Source organism: Myodes glareolus, chromosome 3, assembly GCF_982192425.1.
Source record: "Myodes glareolus chromosome 3, mMyoGla1.1, whole genome shotgun sequence".
In the NCBI taxonomy this organism is placed as follows: Eukaryota; Metazoa; Chordata; class Mammalia; order Rodentia; family Cricetidae; genus Myodes; species Myodes glareolus.
The window spans coordinates 16,168,380-16,188,336 of record NC_142028.1 but is presented as its reverse complement, the minus strand read 5'-3'; the positions used below and the strand labels follow the sequence as shown (position 1 = coordinate 16,188,336).

The 19,957-nt window shown below is 37.0% G+C and overlaps 1 protein-coding gene across 4 annotated transcripts in view; it reads left to right on the top strand.

Moving 5' to 3' along the window:
* Positions 1-19,957, top strand: part of Atf7ip (activating transcription factor 7 interacting protein) — a 104,765-nt gene that overhangs the window by 29,247 nt on the left and 55,561 nt on the right. The window contains exon 1 of one of the 4 annotated variants that reach the window (XM_085687261.2): positions 1,679-1,804. The exons of the other annotated variants lie outside the window; for them this stretch is intronic. Coding sequence (XP_085543387.2) covers positions 1,788-1,804 — 17 coding nt within the window. The 5' untranslated portion in view covers positions 1,679-1,787. Of the gene's footprint in view, positions 1-1,678; positions 1,805-19,957 lie in introns of those variants that run through there. 4 annotated transcript variants of the gene reach the window in all.

Genomic DNA, 19,957 nt, shown 5'->3' with positions numbered 1-19,957 from the left:
ATTTTGGTTATTTTTAGTGTGTTGCCCCATTAAATTTACATCTCAGCTTTACAGTAGTCAAGTCTTTTCCAAACATTTTCAGTTTACTAACAGCTTGCTTTTTCTGAATAGACAAAGCCACCCTCAGCCACATTATTTAAGAGCTGCTATGGTTTGGACAGATATGGTGGCACAAACACCTGTAATTCTATCACTCATGGGGTAAATACAAGAGGATTACAAGTTTGAGGGCAGCTTGAGCATACAGGGAATTCAGGGCTTTGGTTACATAGTGAGACACTGTCTCAAAAACACAAAACAAGGGTTAGTGTTCTACGCCAGGGATGGAGGACACAGAAAAGGGTTCGTGTTCTACGTCAGCAGGATGGAGGATTTTATTAGCATGCTCAAGGCCCAGTACTTTGATGTGGCTTGGATCATGTGTAAATGATTCTTTTGTTTTCTGCTCTTAAGGTAGTTTTCAAAGACATTATCTGGTCCATTTCATGTAAAATTGAATAAAGACCTCTTTCAAGGCAGAGTAATTAGAAAAATTTTATGGAATATTTCCAATATATACAGATAAAGAACGGATAATGAACCACATGATTTATCATGCCATGAAGCCAATTGTCCTTTAGCTGCATTTCTGTCACCTCTTTTATTCCCTTAAACGGTTGTGATAAATACCAGCATCTCTCTAGACATAACACAAGATCACTAAACTGAAGGAGTGCCCAAGAAGAATGGAAGAAACCAGGCTCCATGTCTGGTGGAAGCAGAAGTGGAAGAGGTCCTTTGTGTGCCTTCCGCCTGTTCTGCTGCTGCTGCTGCTGCCCGTTTCTGCCAGGCCAGTGTTGTTGGCATTGTTCTCAGATGTGGTCTAGTAGTCCCACTTCCAGGCTGGCTTGTACCTTCTTTTCCTCCCTGTTTGCCTTCCCAGTGAGTACATTCTTCATTGACTTTATTAGTATTAAAATGTTGGGAGTTCGGTGTCACCTGAGAATATATTTGTGACATTTGGACTACAGAGAGAAGAGTTATTGGATTTTATGAGAAATCACCAAATTAAGCTTTGTTGCCACCTTTGTCGTAAGATAGTATTGTTAAAACTGAGAATGTGGTTGTAAACTCTGACCATTCTGCTGGGTTGGTTGCACTTGTGAAGCTTAGATTCTGTGGGGAAGTTTTAAATTAGCTTTTTAAAATTAAAGTCAACTTGATCAAATGAATAAGATTTAAACAAATTTGATACTCTTGTTTTGATGGATGTATTATAGGTAAAGAAGAAAAAGTAAAAGAAAAAAAAGGGTCTTGAGCTGGGTTTGAGGGCTTTTGCTTTTTCCTCCCCTTTTTTTCTGGACTGAAATGGAGGCTGTCTTTTAGACGAATTCCCTAGTGTTTGCTCTGTGTGATCTGGCTCTATATCTGTTTCCGCTAATATGTGGCGTGGATTTCAAGTTGTTTGGGATCGGAATGTGCTCAAACTCTGTTGCAAGTCCGATTCACAGGCATTTTGTTGCAAAACTGGCTTACTGCCTTCTGTTTTGTTTTTCTGTGTGTTTAGTGGCTGCATTGTTTGTTGCAGTATATGCATTAGCTATCTGTGTTCAGTTTCCTGCAGGCTGACAAAGTGGGAGGGGCTTTCTTTGATACATGGCTGAGTTTTCACTGTGAGTTCTTGAGTGCACGGTGCAGCCATCTTAATTACACTGTTGTGCAATGAGACTGCAGCTGTCTCAAAATGGCTGCTGCCCCCTCTCTGAGGCTGCCCAGGCAGCAGACGTACCAGTGAGGAGACTTGTCCCATGCTGCAGGATCTGAGGTAAGACCAAGTGAGCTTTTTATCTCTGAGCATTGCAATTAGAAAACATTTATATAGCTTGCTTTGTATAGGAAAGAAAATTTGTTTGTGAAGAAGTTGGAATGTTCTCTAAGAGCTGTAAGCTTGTATTAGGGAAACAATACGTTAGGATGGTGAGGTCAAAGGTTACATTCCTGTGATTTCTCACCATTTTGTTGTCATTGCCAGAACTTTGATCACCACAGTCGTGCTTTTCTAACACACGAGTAACTAAATGTTCCTTGTGTAGTAGACAGATAATTCATTAGATATTTTTAGAAGTTCAAACAATATATTGAATATTTTTTTAAGAAACCATAAATTAGTCTTGTTTGGAAAAAATATGCTTTTTTGCTTTTTAAAATGCGTTATTGTTTGGTAACTTTGTAAAACGAATGCTACTTTTCTCTATAAATTGTAGAAAATATGGTTTCTTCATTTTTTTATTTTATGCTTTAGTGTTTTCTCACATGCTGCCTTTTTTATTTTATAATTAATATGCATACTTATAGTGACTCACTTTTTCCTTATTTTTTGTTTGAATTGACATTTTAATTCAGATTTTAAATTTCAAAAATAATTTTACATGTAGACCCCATACCTTTTTTTTTTTTTAAATCTGATAGTTTTCTGACTAGAGAGCTGGAATAAATACTGTTTTAATTAACTAATTGACATTGTTACATATTTAAAACTGTTAACACTCAAAAGCAAATTTAAGGAATGTTTTTTAGCATTATAAAACAAATGTTTGCTGAAGTACTGTAATATACATTACCAAGGTTACCTAGCTAGTTAGGACAACGTCTCAGTGTGGTCCAGTGCTGCCTCTGACTTGTGAGTAGCTGAGGCTTGCCTTAGGCTCATCTATGTATGTCTGCATCCATTCTGCCATGTATTCCCCAAAGAGTAGATGGAATTTAGTCACATAATTCGGGGAGAAGAACAGTTATGTTTTAAGCTGTGTTTAAGTTGTAGTAGTTGCTAAGTTATTTTCTGAGTGATAATAGTATGCACTCCTGTAGCTGTGTCAGTAGAATATTTAAATATATTCCTGACTAATATAACAGAGAACAATTACTGTGAATATTATGAATAGAGAAACTTATTTTCTATTTTTGTAAAGTTTTGATCCCTCTTTTACTTTTCTAAAAAAATAGGGTCTCGTGTGGTATAAGCTGACCTTTGAACATTTGTTGTGTATATTGGGTTGGCCATAAACTTGCAATCCTGCTTTAGTCTTTCAGAATTGTGGGCAGATATCACTATGTCTGGCTCTTTTGAAAGAACAAATTAAATTTTTGCTAAACTAAATTTTTAGGGAAGGCCCTGACACATTAGTGCTATCCATGAAGTTTTATTTTATAGTATAGATTTATAAAATTTACTTATAATTGTATTTGATAAATAAGCTATTTATAATACAACTTTGAAATGAGGTCACATGACCTTTAGAAGTTGAGTGTCCAGATCTGGTTCACATGCTTGTAAACTCAGCCTCTAAAGCACTATGGGTTCTGTTTGAATTTATTCTTGAAAGCATCTCCTTTTTTCTTTTTCAGTTTTCTTAAAGGTTTAGATTAGAACATTAGATCTGATGCTTAATAGTTGAAAATTTCTGCCCTGTCACAAACATAAATTTATACCTCCTCTTGGTTATATACATTTTTAAATAAAATAGGTAGGAGGTTTTTTGCGTGTAATTTAATCTCAAGTAAAACGATGACTCATCATAATTTGAATGATAATTTATATAAATCATCCAGTCATGTTCCTTGCCCCAAAAACAGAAACAGGGAGAGCTGGTGCATGTGGGAGTCTGCTGTCCTGTAAAGTCATGCTCAGCAGCAGGGCCGGGAAGTGACTTCTGCTGCACTCCCTTTTCCTAGCTGAGCACTTCAGTGTCTTGGTGGAAGGATGGAGAGAGAGGAGATAATTGTATTGAAATATGTAGGTTTGAAAAAATTACATAAGATAGCCACTTGGTATTTAGTGTGGAGGGAAACTGACTAGGTTGAAATTATTGAGCAGTTTATGTTGGCATTCACGTTTTTTGCCTATTGTTGCTGAGTGTAGATTTTCCTCTCATACTTATCAGTTACGCATGGGGAAATTCTAAACTCCTGTTAGACTATTAGTGCTAACATTTTCATTGCCGTTTTTCATTTTTATAGCTTATAAACTTAAACTAGACCTTGGATTATTTTGGGTTGGGGGCAGTTTTCAAATTTTCTGTAAATTTCAGGTTAGACATTATGCTGAATATATATGGACATCATATAAATTCTGGGAACTGAATTCTATTTTTGTTTTTTCAAGACAGGATTTCTCTGTGTAGTCCTGGCTCTCTGTGTGTAGCCCTGACTGTTCTGGAACTGTTCTCGCTCTGTAGACCAGGCTGGCCTCAAGCTCACAGAGATCCACCTGCCTCTGCCTCCCAAGTACTGGAATTAAAGGTGTGCACCACCACCACCTGACTGGGAACTGAATTCTTGAGACCATTTGTTGTCCATTCTCTTTCCCCCTCTCTATTGTTTATTCCCTTTCATAACCTATTTAAAGAGAATGTAAGTCTCCTAAGAAAATGTTGGGAGTGTGGGAAGTTTCATTGACTCAAGATTCCACACTTACATATAAATCCCTCTTTGGCTTCCGTTTTCTGATACTAACTATTCATTCTGTCTCTTCAGTTTATCACTTCTCAGATGTCATATACTCATCATGTGTGACTAGATCAGAGTATTTTGGGAAAGGATGGGGAATTTCTCATATAATTCGTGCTGCAATACATTCCTAAGTAACACCTGACTCGAGTGTTGTTGTCACAGAATTGGAAGTGTAGGGCAAATGCTGCAGTTGTAGTCTGGCTGAGTCTTGCAGATGTATCCTAAGAAAAACAGCTTCTCCAAGAACTGACTCGAATTCAGCGCCAAGTGCTTCCTGTGCTTCTGGCACAGAGGAGGTGGGGGGCTCAGTTCTCGTTCAGTGCCACAGACTGACAGTTGCTAGACTGATTTTTAGCCTTTAATTACTGCCCAGTTAGTTTTTTTTTTTTTTGTTAACATCTAACATAAACTTTATCAAAAACCCACGTCTTGCCTCTTAGATCTTAGCTGGGGCAATGGTATTCCTGTTTCCTTTTGGTAATGTCCTCTGAGTAGGTAAGTCTCAAGATAGTTCGGTTCATCCTCTTCATTGTTAGGCTCCTGGCAAGCCAGTTCACTTATAATCCCCTTTGTACTCAATTAGTGGGAGTGTTGACAGCCTTAATATCTAAAATACAGTTTCTAAACCAGAAGAAAATAAACAAATAAAATCCAGTCTAGTGTACTTAACCTAGGGAGACCTAACATGTGTGAAGTAAGTGTATTCTTTACGAGATGCGGTACCTTTGTTAGCATTTTTTTCTAATTAATTTTTTTGCGGTTTATTTTTATTTTATATATATGGGTGTTTTGCCTGCATGTATATCTATACATCATATGTGTGCAGTGCCCACAAATGCCAGAAGAAAACATTGTTTCCCCCTGGACCTGGAGTTAAAGATGGTTGTTAGCTGCCATGTGTGTGCTGGGAATTGAACCTGGGTCCTCTGGAAGAGCAGTCAGTACTCTTAACTGCTGAGCCATCTCTACAATCTCTGTTCTACTTTCTCCCCTATGTTAGAGTACTGTGGGGCCTAATAGAGGCACTGTGTCAGCCTAGGATTGAAGTAAGTGCTCAACTGGAAATGTCTAAAGGACCCCGAGGTTTGTTTCCATTAATAGCGTCATTGTTAGAGAAACCATTGGCTTTAGCCAATCCTGAGAGGGTATATAATAAGAAAAAATTAAATTGCTGTAGTAAGTAAAGTAACATTTTGTCAAAGATTTCTAACAAAATTGAACACAATTTTAACACTTAATGAATTTTTTAATAGGAAGTTTTCTTAGTTGAAGATATTTTCTGATAAAATACTTCTCTTGCATAGATAATATTGGAAGCCAATATAAATTAGCTTAAGAACTTCCTCTTTCTATTTGTTATTGCGCCATGTCAGCTGTGAGAGTTTCTTTGGTGCATGGACTGGTGAATTACCATTGTGGCCAGCGAGCATTTAAAGACACGGTTTCCAGAATGTCAGTCCAGTGGTTTTTTTTTTTTTTTTTTGACAATTTTACTGTGTAGCCTAGGCTGGCCTAACCTCTTCCTGCCTCAACCTATTGAAAGCTGTGATTGCAGGAATATGCCACCATGCCTAGCAGCTTCTTGACATTCATAAAATGATAGGTAACTCCAAGAAAAATACTCCGTTTTGGAAGTAGATTTCAAGCTAAAAGTGAAACTAGTAAAGAATGAAAAAGTGGCTGAGTTGTCCAGGAGACAGACTCCTCTGGTTTTCTCTATTCCCACACTGCCCAGAGACGTGTGGGGAGAAAGTGTAACCTCTATTTGGATAGCCTCAATAGTTCAGGTGAACGTTCACAAAGTGGGCTTTTGTTTGTTTTGTTTTTGTTACTAATTCATAATAGTTTATAATTCGAACTCCGGAAAACTGCATCAGTTGACTGCCGCAAATGTACAGATTTAAAGAGGAGGGAATTAACCTGAGAGTTGTCTGCAGAGTTCTGAGTTTGCCTGACGGTGGTGTCTGTCCCCTCTGAGGTAAGTCAGAGGCAGCTGGTGAAGAATTGTGACTGGTGGTGTTTCTCTGTAGGATGTGCAAGTTCGCGCATCTCAGCGGGAAGCACTTGCACAGATGTCAGGAAGGGATTTCTGCTGGTGCTACTTACTGTTCACTTGATCATTATTATTTCATCTCTTGTGCCATTCTTGGACCAGCAGAGATGATTAAAGTATCAGAAAGTACATGTTAGCTCTCTAGAGTAAGAGGTTTCTAAGTTTACTTGAGGCCAGCTTAGACAACTTATCCAGACTCTGTCTTAAAAATTGTCAAGCAAGAACCCTGCCTTTGCACGTAGACTAGGTGAGTGCTCCGTGGAGGACCTGTTGGTTACAGGGCCAAGTCTTGGTTCCCCGTAGCATAAAAGCTGTGAGAGAGCCTAGATAGTTTTTTATCAATTTGATAAGTTTTATGCAACTGATTTTTGTTAGTTGCATAAAAAGTAATTTAAGTTCATTTTATTTTTATGTCTTTTACTTCTCAAACAATTCTTTTTATTGTACATTACAAAAATACTTTATGCTAGTGTATTCTAAATAAAATGTCAGTCCTCTGCTGCTATTGGCTTAAGAAGCTGTGAGTTAGATCACTATCCTTATTTTAGGCTCTTCCAGTAGCATATTGAGCTAGAATATTGAGCTGTTTTTGATTAATTTACTACAACTGATTATCTCATTTGATACTAAAATAATATTTTACTGCTTATTACTTACATCATACTTTATGCTGGACCAAACTTAAAGTTAGATGCTTAATCAAGTGAAAAGAGGAAAAGGAGACTCCTAAAAAATTAGAGACTGTAGTCAGTCACACCTGATTCCAGCCCTTGGCCAGCTGAAGTAGGAGGCTCTATCTAGCCCAGTGGTTTTCAACCTTTCTGAGGCTGTGACCCCTTAATACAGTCTCTTAAGTTGCAGTGACCCCAACCTCAAAATTATTTTTATTGCTACTTCATAGCTGTAATTTTGCTAGTTATGAGTTGTAAATATCTGATATGTGGACCCCTGTGAAAGGGTTGATCCATCCCCAAAGGGGTGAGAACTTTTGATACAGGGTTTCAGGCCAGCCTGGGCTCAAATAAATATAAATAAATAAGTAAAAAGACAGTATGTGGTAGTTTGAGTAAGAGTGGCCTTTAATAAGTTCATATATTTGAATTTTTAGCCACGAGGGAGTGGAATTATTTGAAAGAATAAGTGTCGCTTTGGAGGAAGTGTGTCCTGAAGTGAGTGGGCTTTGAAATTTCAAAAGCCCCTGCCAAGCCTAGTCTCTGCCTGTGAATCAGGATGTAGCTCTCGGCACTTCTCTAGCACTGTGCCTGTCATGCCTTTCACTGTGCTTCCCACCGCGATGCTAACAGACTAAATCTCTGAAGCTCTAAACAAGCCCACCATTAAATTCCTTTCTTTTGTAAGAGTTGGTTTTGTCATTGTGTCTCTTCACAGCAATAGAACCGTGACTAAGACAGAAGTTGGTCCCAGGGTACCAGTTGGTATTGATTGCTGTTACAGGCCTGACCATGTTCCTTGTGGGAGGAATATGGAAGATTAAAGGAATATAGGACTTTAGATTAGGAAAGCAGTTGAACTTTAAGTGGGATTTAATGGACCATGCTAGGAGGAGCATGGAAGACAGTGCTGCTGAGAGCAATCTAGATTATGATGCCCAACTCCAGAGGTTTCAGATGGGGAGCAGACTGTTCTTGTGATATTTTGGCCAAGAATGTGTGACTACTTTCTGCCCTTGTCTGAAAAATCTGCCTGAGGCTCAATTGAAGAGTTTTGAATTAATGGCCTTTACAGAGGGGATTTCAAGATAATTTAATATTGACTGGGTTGTGTGATTGTTAGTGGCCATCCTAATGCAGATCTATTATGAAATGGAGCAAGCTGGACAAAGAAATACACAGAATGTACAGTTTGAGGAGAAAAAGAGCACAAGGAAGTAATGGAACTAAGTCTAGCACTCATAGAGATAAGTAGTAAATAGGAGTTTCTTTGGTCATGATGTCTGTTCATAGCAATAGAATGGTGACAAGACACTAGAAACCCGGATGATTTCTAACCTCTTCAGTTCTTGAATGTGGTACTTATGTTTTTGGTGTTCAGACTTGTGCTGCCCTGCCGCCACCACTCCCACCCAGTATTAAGTGTGTGGTTAATTCTGAAGTTGCATTGTTTTTGCTGTTATTTTATCTGCTGGGGTGGAATGGGCAAGGTGGAAAGCTCTCCAGAGGACAGTGCAGTTGTCTGAGAACTTTCCTTTCAGTGATTGTCTCTCCCAGGTAACATCTGTAGTTATCTGAATGTTCTTACTGGTCTCGTTATTCTAGGAAGGGTAACTTAAGTTAGAAATAAGATTAAAATTACAGAACAGGACTTAGAAGATGGCTCATTGGTTAGGAGTGTTTACAGCTCCTGCAGAGGACAGGAGTTTAGTTCCCAGCATGCACTTCAGGTGGCCCACAACTGCCTTCAGCATCAGTTCCAGAGATCTGACACCTCAGGTCTCTGGGTTCTTTCTTTGTCTAGCATTTACATGTACATATCTATATGTAAATATACATACATACATGTAATCTAAAATAATAAAAATGAATATAAAAATAATAACATTTTGAAAGAATATCTTAGCATTTAAAGTACTTTTTATTTTTATTTATTTATTTATCTTATTTGGTTTTTATTATTAGCTGAGTAGAGGCAGGTGGATCTGTGGTCTACAGAGTGGGTTCCAGGACAGCCAGGGCTGTTACACAGAGGAACCCTGTCTCAAAACAACAACAACAACAACAAAAAACCCAAACACACAAAAGAAATGTGGCGCTAGTTTTTGGATTTGACTATAGTTTAGGTAATCTGCACTTTTAAAAGTAAGTGGGGATAAAAAGTGGAGTTTGTGTCAGTAAATCATAAATTAACTTAAAACAATTTAAGCAGAAGCATCCACATCTGTTGGTTGTGACTTAATGCTTGCTCACAGGAGCTAGCTAATCGAAATGGTGCATCAGCAATCATTTGAGAGGAAGGCAGCACAGACATTCGTAACTGACTGCATTCTTGTCTTGAAGAACACGCTTTAGTGATGTTAGGTGGCTTCAGTAAGTATGCTGAATTATTGGACTGTCATGGTAATGAATGGTTCCTGAGTATGTGCATCTTATTTTGTCAATGTTTCTAAGAGCAAGTTTGCTTAATAAGATTTATACTTACTCATTAATAAAATTTGAAAAATAGTTGTAATTAGAGTGAAGATAGCTTGTAGTTATAATTTACAGTTTTAATGATTGTAAAATTATTAACAAATACTAAATTTTATTATTCTGTGAAACAAGTTAGCTAAGGTATTTTAAAAAAGTCTTTGGGGATTAAATTGTTTCTTGTGGCAGGAGTTGAATTTTAATTATATAAAAGTTAGAAGTTGCTTTTGTTTTATTCCTTGGAATTGAATTATTTTTGTGGCTAGCTAGATGTCTTCTAGAACCAGTCAGTGCCTGTTGGAGAACGAATGGGGAGGGTTTTCTCACCAGTACTCTCCTTTAGTTTGCTCTTGAAGAAAGGGCTGCTTTATGTAAATTGTTCTTCCTGGCGCCTGCTAGCTGGAACTGCAGTCTGGTGTGCAGTGGCAACAAATAATATGTGTCATGGATTTGCTCTTTGGAATGTGTGAGAATTTGGCGTTTGGGCTGATAGAATAGAGTTGAAGCATTAGTGTTACAGTAATGGCATCTCCAAAGTTGACAGTGAACACGGGTACAAGAGCAGATGTGAGCTTTTTAACTTGTAAATTCTGCTCTTAGAGACTGTGTCTCCTGATGCCTTTGGTAATAGGTGGGAGGTACTTAAGTGCCTGCAGTTGCTGCAGACCCACAGTTGACAGATGGAAAAGCAGCACAAAGAATTTGGATTCTAGGCTTTTTCACTGGAAACAGTCATTTTGAAGATGAGCTCCTGTGTTCTGAAAGCATCACTAATAGATTGACAGTTTTTGGCTCTTGCTTAATGGGACTGTTTGCTGCACAGACTGCACAGCAGATGTGAAACACCAAAAGAAATTATATAATCTGTAGCCAACTGTATTGTACTGTAGTCCTGGTTGTTTTTATGAGTATGAATCAAGTACATTTAGACTCAGGGCTAACCCTAGAAGTCTCATTAGATTTTACAGTTTACACTGGCTTAAATGAAGAGGAAATCTTTTGACAGTATCAAGCTGCCCTCAGGTAAGAGATTCAGGTTCCTTTTCTGTGCCACCTCCGCACCCCAGGTACCGTATCGGTCTCTTTGCCTTTAGGAGAGTTTTGTTGTTTTCAACTGTAGTAATAACAGGATTGGTAGATTGCTAATGTTAATATTCAGGAGGTTTTTGAGAGACATATTTGGGTTTGTTCTTTTAAAGAGATGTCATTTCCATCCTTAAATTCCTTCACATTTGAATTGAAATAAATAATGAAGTGAGCTTCATGTGGATATTGCTCATGCATATAATATATTTACACTGCATATGCATCAGTTTTAGACCTTTTTTCATTATCGCCGGTTACCATGTTCTCAGTTAATCCAGTACTAGGTGGTGTGTGAAGAGAGAGGACATTCCCTTACCTTAGCTCACTGTAAAGCCTAGTGCACGTTAACATGGCACTGTAGAGCAGACTGCCTATGTTCATTCACATTTGATTTACTTATGTGTTAAAGAATAGGGTGTTTATATAAAATAGCCAGGTCCAAGTTTTCATTCCATATTTGTAATCATTTCTTTTCCAAATATTTCAATTTATCACAGTTTTTAACATGCATTTAACATAGGAATTCCAGTACATCTACCACTTTATTTTGGAGGTTGACCAGTGGAACACAGGCATTGTTATTCTTGTGTTGTATGCTTGAAATATTACTTCCCACGAAAATAAAAACAAGCGCGTATAATAGATGCTTTCTATAATTACTATAAAGATAGAAAGGTGAAGAAATGCACATATATGTGATTATCATGGCCAGACATTCGAGATTTCAAATTGATGTCATTTTTGGGAGTAGGTATACGGAGGATGAAGTGCAAAGTAGTGATGCCAGCTAAAGGAAATAGAGGAAAAAGCCACAGTGGGCCATTCTCTTCTCTGTCTTCCTCCCTAGAAGATAAACACTAGGCTTCCCCTGCAGCTTTAGAATGTTATTAGGTGGGGTTTGCAATTCTCTAGCTTCTGAAAGGTAACTGGTCAAAACTACTATATTATGTATTTAAAGAGCTAGCTACGATAGAGTATAGCCATGTTTCACAAGTGTGGAATGTTAGCTGTTGCCTTTTGAAGGTTTTTGCTCATTGATATTTTTTTAATACAGAAATTTATGTTTTGTGTGTATGTTGTAACTCAGTCACCATGATTACAGTGATAATAGAAAACAATTTTTAGTGATTTTGAGATTAGATAATTTTATTCGTGTGAGGGACACAGACATCTGAAACATTTAGGAAATGTTCCCATGTATTTTGAGCCACTACATTTTAGGGAAACGTTGAACTGGGAAGGTTGTTAATGGGCTAGGCTATATAATTTCCTATATATATAAATATATATACTATATATATATATATATGATATATATAAATATATCGGAAAAGAAGAGAGTTACTGAACTCAGAGTTTCAAGCCAGCCTGGACTGCAGAGTGAGACCCTGAATGAAAAAAAGCCAAGCCAAAACCAAGCAAACATTGGGGGATAAAGTTTTGTTGTATTTGCTTTAAAAATTGTTTAGTTCACTGTAAGAAGCACAGAAGTTGGAAGTAAATTAAACTAAGCAGCCACCTTGGAGTAGTTGGGACATTGCTTTCTGCCCAGGAACAACTTCCTGGCAGGGAATCCTCTTGTCTCTGCGCTGGCATTCTAGTGGCCAGGGGGGTTGGAGAGCAGTTCCTTGTTAGTCCCTTATTATCCCAATGCTGGCGTCTGTTGTCTCTCTACCCCATGGCGTGTGTTCCTGAAGTTACTGATCGACCTTATATTTCCTAGGCTGTATGTAGTGTTTATTTTCCAAAACTTTTCCTCATACAACATGTTGTTCCAGATCATTCTTTAGAATGGGCATCCTGATTTTATAGGTATTAAAAGATTGTCTCTGATGTTCAGACAACCCTACTAACCTAAAAATGTACCCCTTCTCCGTGACTTTCTATCTTTGGTCTGTGGTCTAACTTTGTTTTTAGTAGCCATTCTGTACTGTTGAAGATTTTAAGTTTACTAAGTTGTTTATATGTTTGTTTATTTACTTAGTTTTTTTTTTTTTAAAACTTGACTTTTCTAGAACTTTCTGTATCAGGCTGGCCTCCAACTCATAGAAAGCTGCCTGCCTCTGCCTCCCAGGTGCTAGGGTTAAAGGCGTGCGCCACCCCACCACCCAGCTTTTTTTTTATGTTTATTTATTTGTTTGTGTGGAGGTCAGAGGACTACTTTTGAGAGTCAAGTGTTTTCCTTCCACTTTCACTTATGTGCATTTGGGAAATTGAACTCAGATCATCATATGTGGAAAGCCTTTGTCCACTGAGACATTCTTACCAGCCCAGGGTTTATAATAAATTCAGACGATTCAGTCTTTCTTGGTGCTCCATTGATGATCTTTAAGTTACTTGCATATTTGAGACAAGTAGGTTTTCTTTTCACATTTCTGTTATTTTAGTGCTCTCTCTGAATCTTACTAAATTTTCCTCCTTTATCTCTTCATTATTTGACAGCCATATTTGAGTTTTTTTTCCTCGTGGTTTCTGCTTTTGCTGTATTAAGTTGACAGTATATCTTTCTGTCTTTATTAATGTTTTTTGGTTAGTGCAATTAAATGCACTAGCATTTTTGAATTAGTACAATTATGGCTATCGTTTGTTTAAAAAAGAAACTGACCTTGTTAACTAGTGACATAGAATCTTTTAAGCCTAACGATATATAGATGGAGTCATTCACTAACTTATTTATTCATTTAGAGACTAGGTCTCTCTGCATAAGCCCTGGCTGGAGCTCATTCTATAGAGCATGCCAGCCTGAACTCAGAGACCTGCCTGCCTCTGCCTTCTGAATGCCCAAGAATATCAAGTTTTAAAGGACTGGTTTATTAGAATTACTTAGGATGCATTTTGTTAGTGCTTTGTTGTTATTTTTTATAAATTGCCCTCTTAATCCAAGTTTTTTTTTAATTTATAGAGAATCTCTTATTCTACTGGAATATATAATTTTATTATGTGTGCGCTTTTGCTATTGAATTTATGAAAATCTTATTACCACATGTGAGGTCACTATATTTGTTTTCGATTTAGTATATTCGTATTTTTTTTTTGCTATATTTATGAGACTTTTACATTTTGGCTCTATTGGTATGTGATTCTATATATTTCCCTAGCATTCTAGGTTGCTAATAGAAAGATTCACTATTTTTATTGCATCTATAGATTAATGAAGAAGTGTGTATATTTCTGCTTGTGGATGTTTTGTCCTGAATTTCTGAGCGCTGTTGCTCTGCGTGATTCGAGGTACATTGTTTCGTGTGTCTGACAGGCGTATGTGGAGTGGGCTTGCACCTTCCCTCATTAGAGTGAATCTCTTGACTGCATTACTTGATTTTCACATTGAAACTTTTAAAATATGTTACACATAGCATTTATTCATATATGTTCCTCTTATTTTGGGTCAGCATTTGGCTAGCATGTGTAATATTTTTCCCTAAATTTCATAACTTCTATATTGCTTCATTATAAGATTTGTCTCCTTGGTGGAATACATATATGATGATGATTTTTTAAAAAATGTTTTTAATAACTTGAAGTTCAGCTCTGTGTGTGTATATTTTCCCCCTGAGGGATGTGTTTTGTCCTGCTAATTTCTTCATCTCTTCTGCATAGTTTTTGCCCCCTGCCCCGCTGTGAACTTTGGGATTTGATTTTAGTTCTCAATATTTATTTCAAAGACGAATCTGCAATTTTTCATCTTGTCTATGAGCTAATTTGTTGTTTGGAGTATTGCTGTTTCTTTTATCTGATTTTGTTCCTAGATTTTTTTAATTTTGTACTTGTAATAAATCTTGATGTAATATTTTAATAAGTTTCCAATGTTTTCAGTCTTTGCTTATAAGTAGCATCCTTACTTTTCTATCCTTGATAATTGCTAGTTTAGGCTGTTAACCAGGAAAAACAAACAAAAACCCTTTCCCTTTGAACTTTGAGCGTAGTGTTTCTGTTAGCATTCACTATTGCTGATGACAAGCTCAATGTCAGTTTGCAACTTCAAACTCTAAGTTTTTAGTCTTTGCTTACTGGGCTCATGGAATCTTATGATGCTGAGTGCCAACATTTTATTTTGCTTGTTTTGATTTTCAGTATTCAGTAGTCCTTAATTTATTCAACACTAAAAGTTTTTATTTGTTTGTTTTATTTTTCTTTCCTGACTTTCCCCTGCCTCCTCTATCCTCTAGAAAATGACTGTTGAGTGCGCACGCCCTCCATAGTTACCAGGCTGAATAGTTGTCCTTTGCAGAAGGAACATAAATTTTGGATGCTGATTAACCAGATCATTTTACTTGACTCTCATTTTTAATTTCTAAGATTTAGGATTAGCTTTCTTTTAAGAACATTTATTTTTGCTATTTCTAATTACGCTTGTTATGGTCTGTGTGTGGGTTTTGAGGTCCTGAGTACAGGTACCTGTGGAGACCAGAGGCACCAAAGCTTTGTGGAGCTAGTATTACAGTTGTGAGCTGGCCAAACTCAGGTCCTCAGAAAAAATAGTGTGCATTCAAAACTGGCGAGCCATCCCTCCGACCTAAGTTCATTTGTACTCTCTTTTTTTTTTAATTATTAAATGTGTGTGTGTGTGTGTGTGTGTGTGTGTGTGTGTGCCTACATGTGTGTCTGCACCATGTGTGTGCAGTGCCTGTAGAGGCCAAGAAGAGAGTGTTGGGAATTGCAAAGTTGTTAGCCATCATGTGTGCAATTGGAATTAAACCCTGGTCCTCTAGAAGAGCAGCCAGTGATCTTAACAGCTGAGCCATCTGTCCAGCCCTCTACTGGGCATTTTTTGACACAGAACTTTTCAGAGGTTTCATCACACCTTTAAAAATATCAACTACATTCTTCTAAACTGTCTAGTGTTAGTTTGGATGCTCCTTTATTTTTGAAAACTATTTTCTTAGTTTACAGTGTAACTGTGTATTCTGTCATCTGCCTGTTTAAACAGTTGGGCACATCCTGAGATAGAGAGGCCAGATCCCCCTGCACGAGATAAGAGGATCAGGGTTGATGCCTATTTGTTCTCATAAATGATCCTGATTAATTCTTCCAACAGTGCATAGCATAACTTCTGCATATTAATGCTAATCGGAAGTAGTTTGCAGCCGTTAAATCGAAATCTTATTTGAATTTTCTGTTTACTTTCCCCTTAATCATTTGTAGCTATTCCCTTTTTCTAAGTGGTCCTCAAGAATTTGTTTAATTTTCATTCTATCATTGAATGATCCATTGTTTTCCATATAACCTGTTTGGTGTTGTACTCATATCTAACTTGGTTATTCTTAATCATTTAAGAAGCGATGTCCTTAGTTATTATTTATGCTCTGGACCATTCTACTGCACTGTTATTTTTGAACAATTACTACTTTGTCATAAGCTTTTGTATTTGATGGGAAAACTTTTTGATTCTTTATAAACCACTTCTGTTTTAGATATTAATCTTAACATTTCTGTTATGATACAAAAATTATGTAGGTGAAGCTTTGACTAGAATTTCTTTTGATAGTTTTTATTTTTTAGGACAATGTATTTTCTACATTGAGTCATGTCTTGTATAATTCTAATATTGCACATGTTTTAAAATCCATATAAATGTTTTTAGATACCTTTCCTTTGATGTTTTGGACATGTTTATCTTACTGTATATTCTGCAAATGTTTGTCTACAGTAGTAAGTAGCATCACACTGTTCCTGCTGGTTCAAGTATGAAGATTTCTGATAGAAATGATCTTTGTTTGCTTAAGGAGTGATCTAGACAATGCTAAGTTTTATTCTTATCAGTGTTAATTTGTGTAAATGAATGAGTTTTGAAATACTCAATGCTCGCTCAGTCTTAAGAAATGGCAGCTGTGGTTCATGATTCTTTTGGATTGTTATTGCATTTCCTAAATTTAAATTATTCCAGTTTTAAAATAGAAAAATAGCATAATGTTTTAGTGTGGAGGCATTATCCTTTAGTTGTTAGCCAGGCATATAGAGATAAAGAAATGTGAGGGGATGTGGTTGGTTTTCTTCAGATGTCATGGCAGTCCCATACATTGTTCTCATGACTGTATTCAGTGGGCTACGAAGCTGTTGCAGTGGCTTTGTTTTTCCTAGAAGAGGAACTTAAGAACTGTAAAACCTTCTGAGGATGTAAGTTTTCAGAAATACCCGGATATGGCACTAGGTGCTTTTGGCTTGTTGTAGATTTTACTGTATGTCGTTGGGAGATTTTCCCTTTTCTCTATTTCTCCTCCTCATTTTTCTACCTCTTCCTTCCTGTCTCTTTCTTTTTCTCCTCCTTCTTGTCTGCTTTTTTAAATTCTGGAGGCTCTAGGCTCTGTTAAATCCTTTAATGTGGCAGACAGCCAGATTTCCAATAGGCCCAAGCTGAGCATGCTGCTGTTGCTTAGCAACTACTTGTGAAGTCTTTGTCTATGACTGAATTATAAATAGGGTTATGAACAGAAGTGCAGTTTAAAATGGGATTGGAAAGAAAGTCATACTCTTTGAATTTAAGGGTTTAAAGAATTTTTTAAAATGCAGTGTTTAGAAATCTAGCTTATAAAAGTTAAGCTTACCGTGAAGACAATAAAGGCTTTATAAATTCATGTCTTTTTATTATTTTTATTTGTGTGTGTGGGGAACTCAAATGTGTGTTTGTATATGCTTGTGGGTGTTTTTGGAACATAGAATAGGGTTTTGGATCTTGTGGAGCTGGAGTTAACAGCAGTTGTGAGCTGAGAGACGTAGGTGCTGGGAACCAAATTCAGGTCCTTGCAAGATTCACCAGGCCATCTCTTCGACCCCCTAAAGTATAGTCTCTTAAAAGATGAAAAATATCCGTTTTGTGATTGTTGGTGTGTGTGTGCATGTGAGTCTGGAAGGTGTCAAAAGCTAGTCCAGACCATGGGAGCATCTGAAACTGGAGTTACAGATACTGCTATGAGTTGCTTGATGTGGGTGCTGGGAAATGAACTTGAATCCTCTGAACAGGAGTAGCAAGAGCTCTTAACTGCTAAGCCATCTCTCAGTCTCCCAGTTTTTGAATAGTTAGAATTAAATGTTGTAATAAAGACATGCAAGCTAGAGGACTACTCCTACAGCCTGGTCATGTATGTAGAAAAAGACTAACATTGTATTCCCTGCTACCTGTATTTCATATACACCCACGTGGACTATATGATCCATTTATAATAACACTTCCTGTTATACTATATTTTATATGCTTATATGCCTTTAATTCCAGCACTTGGCAGGGGGATCTTTTTGAGCTTGAGGCCAACCTGGTCTATACAGTGAGTTCCAGGACAGCCAGGGCTGCTACACAGAGAAACCCTGTCTCAAAAAACCAAACCAAACAAACAAAGTGTTCAATAATAACTAATGGAGCCAGCTATAGTTGTGTTCATTTGTCTCTACCGGGAGATGAAGGCAGGAAGACCCATAAATTCAAGACCATCTTCTCTAGTAGCTCAACCTACAATACTCGACTTTTAAGGAATATTTGCCAGCAATAAATAGATTAGATTCTTCTTACTTTTTTTTTGGGAAAATTTTAGAATGGGAAGGTAATTTGTTGTTGCTGCTGTTGTGTGCTCAGCAGAGATTTTGCTGTATGTTATGTAGGTAGTGAAGATGTGTATTGCAGATAGACTTGGCTAGAAGAGTTGTGGTAAAGTTAAAGTAATTCCCCTAGATCTACCAGGACGGATGCTGTGCTGGGGAGGAGGAGACAGTGGGTTAGGGTGTTGGCTCTATATGGCCCTTAGACCTCAGTCCACAGGGGCTGGCTGCACAGCATCTGGTTCTCAGCTGATGGATGAGTGAGGCTTTGGAGGAGAGAAGCTACGAGTGGCATTTGATCGCTGCTGACCTTGGAGCTCTAGGAGCCTTTCCAGGGTATTTGTTAGTTGTTCAATTGCTTGTTTAAGGTACCCTGATTATGCAGGTTCCTCACAAGTGCGAATTGATACTGTTCGGCTGTTTTGAATAATGCTTGAGATTCCATGCTTTCTTGGTTTTCTCAAAGTAAAACTGACCAAGTATAAGTAAAAAATGTAACTCCTCTAAATACAGTGAAAGAAAATGGAAATAGTAAGGCCTGTATTTAATGTCATATTAATGATCTAGGTTTATCAAAGACATTTTCCATCAGTAGTGCCTTATTAACAAAATTAGATCATGGGTGAGGAAAAACCCTCTAATTAGTTGTAGCTCACAGGTTAATTTATACTGTTTGCTTTTGTGATGAGGATAATAGTGTAGATACAATGTTCAAGATTTTATTTTAATCCTTTTTATTAAGATACAAGTATAGTTAGATTTTGGATATCAAACGAATAAGAATACAGTAAGAAAAATTCAACTTTATATTTTATGTAAACTGTTTAAAATAAGAGCTATTATAATGCTAGATAAAACTCCATTCAAAAATTTAGCCATTGCATTATTAGACGGTGGGTTTAACCTTTATTATCTATCTGTTTATGGGACTTTTACTATTTAAAATGGTTTGTTTTTGATTCCTATCACCTCAAGAACAAAATCAGAAACAAACAAAAAGAAAAAAAAAGAAAAGAAAAGAAAAGAAAAGACACACCAGACAAGTGCCTGTTCTGACAGGACCTGATGTTTAGCCGCCTTTGATTTCAGCAGCTGTAACTTAAGTTTAAGTGAAACTCAAGTGTTCTTTTTGCTTTTTGTTTTGTCCTACTTTGACCTTTCCTTTCTTCCTATTTTATAATTTTCTTCATTATCTTCTCTGTCCTCCCACCCCCAGCCTAGGGTTCAAACACGCATGCTTGGTGAGCTCTCTCTATGCTGCGCCTTTATATTCTTCTTTCAGAGCTGTTACAGGAGACTGCAGTGGGCCGCCTTTCGGAATGAGAATTCTCTGGAGTAAATTTGTAATACACAGAGAAAAAGGCACATGTAAACTAAAAACCATTAGGTTTCAAGGTCAGAGTGAAGAAATGTGTCTCACATCTGGACAAGGAAGAAATTTTAAACATTGTAGGTTTTAACTTCGCCATCTTGCTAACCAATTGAAAAATCAGAAATAGAAATTTTGTCCAGATTATTTATGTTCAAATATATTTTGTTTGACATGAACAGTAATATAAAATTTCCCCTCAATGCTAGTAATAGCTTTATTGAAAAAATAATTATTGATGCCTATTGTCTATAAGATACACTATCATTAGAAGTTAATGTTTAAAAAAAT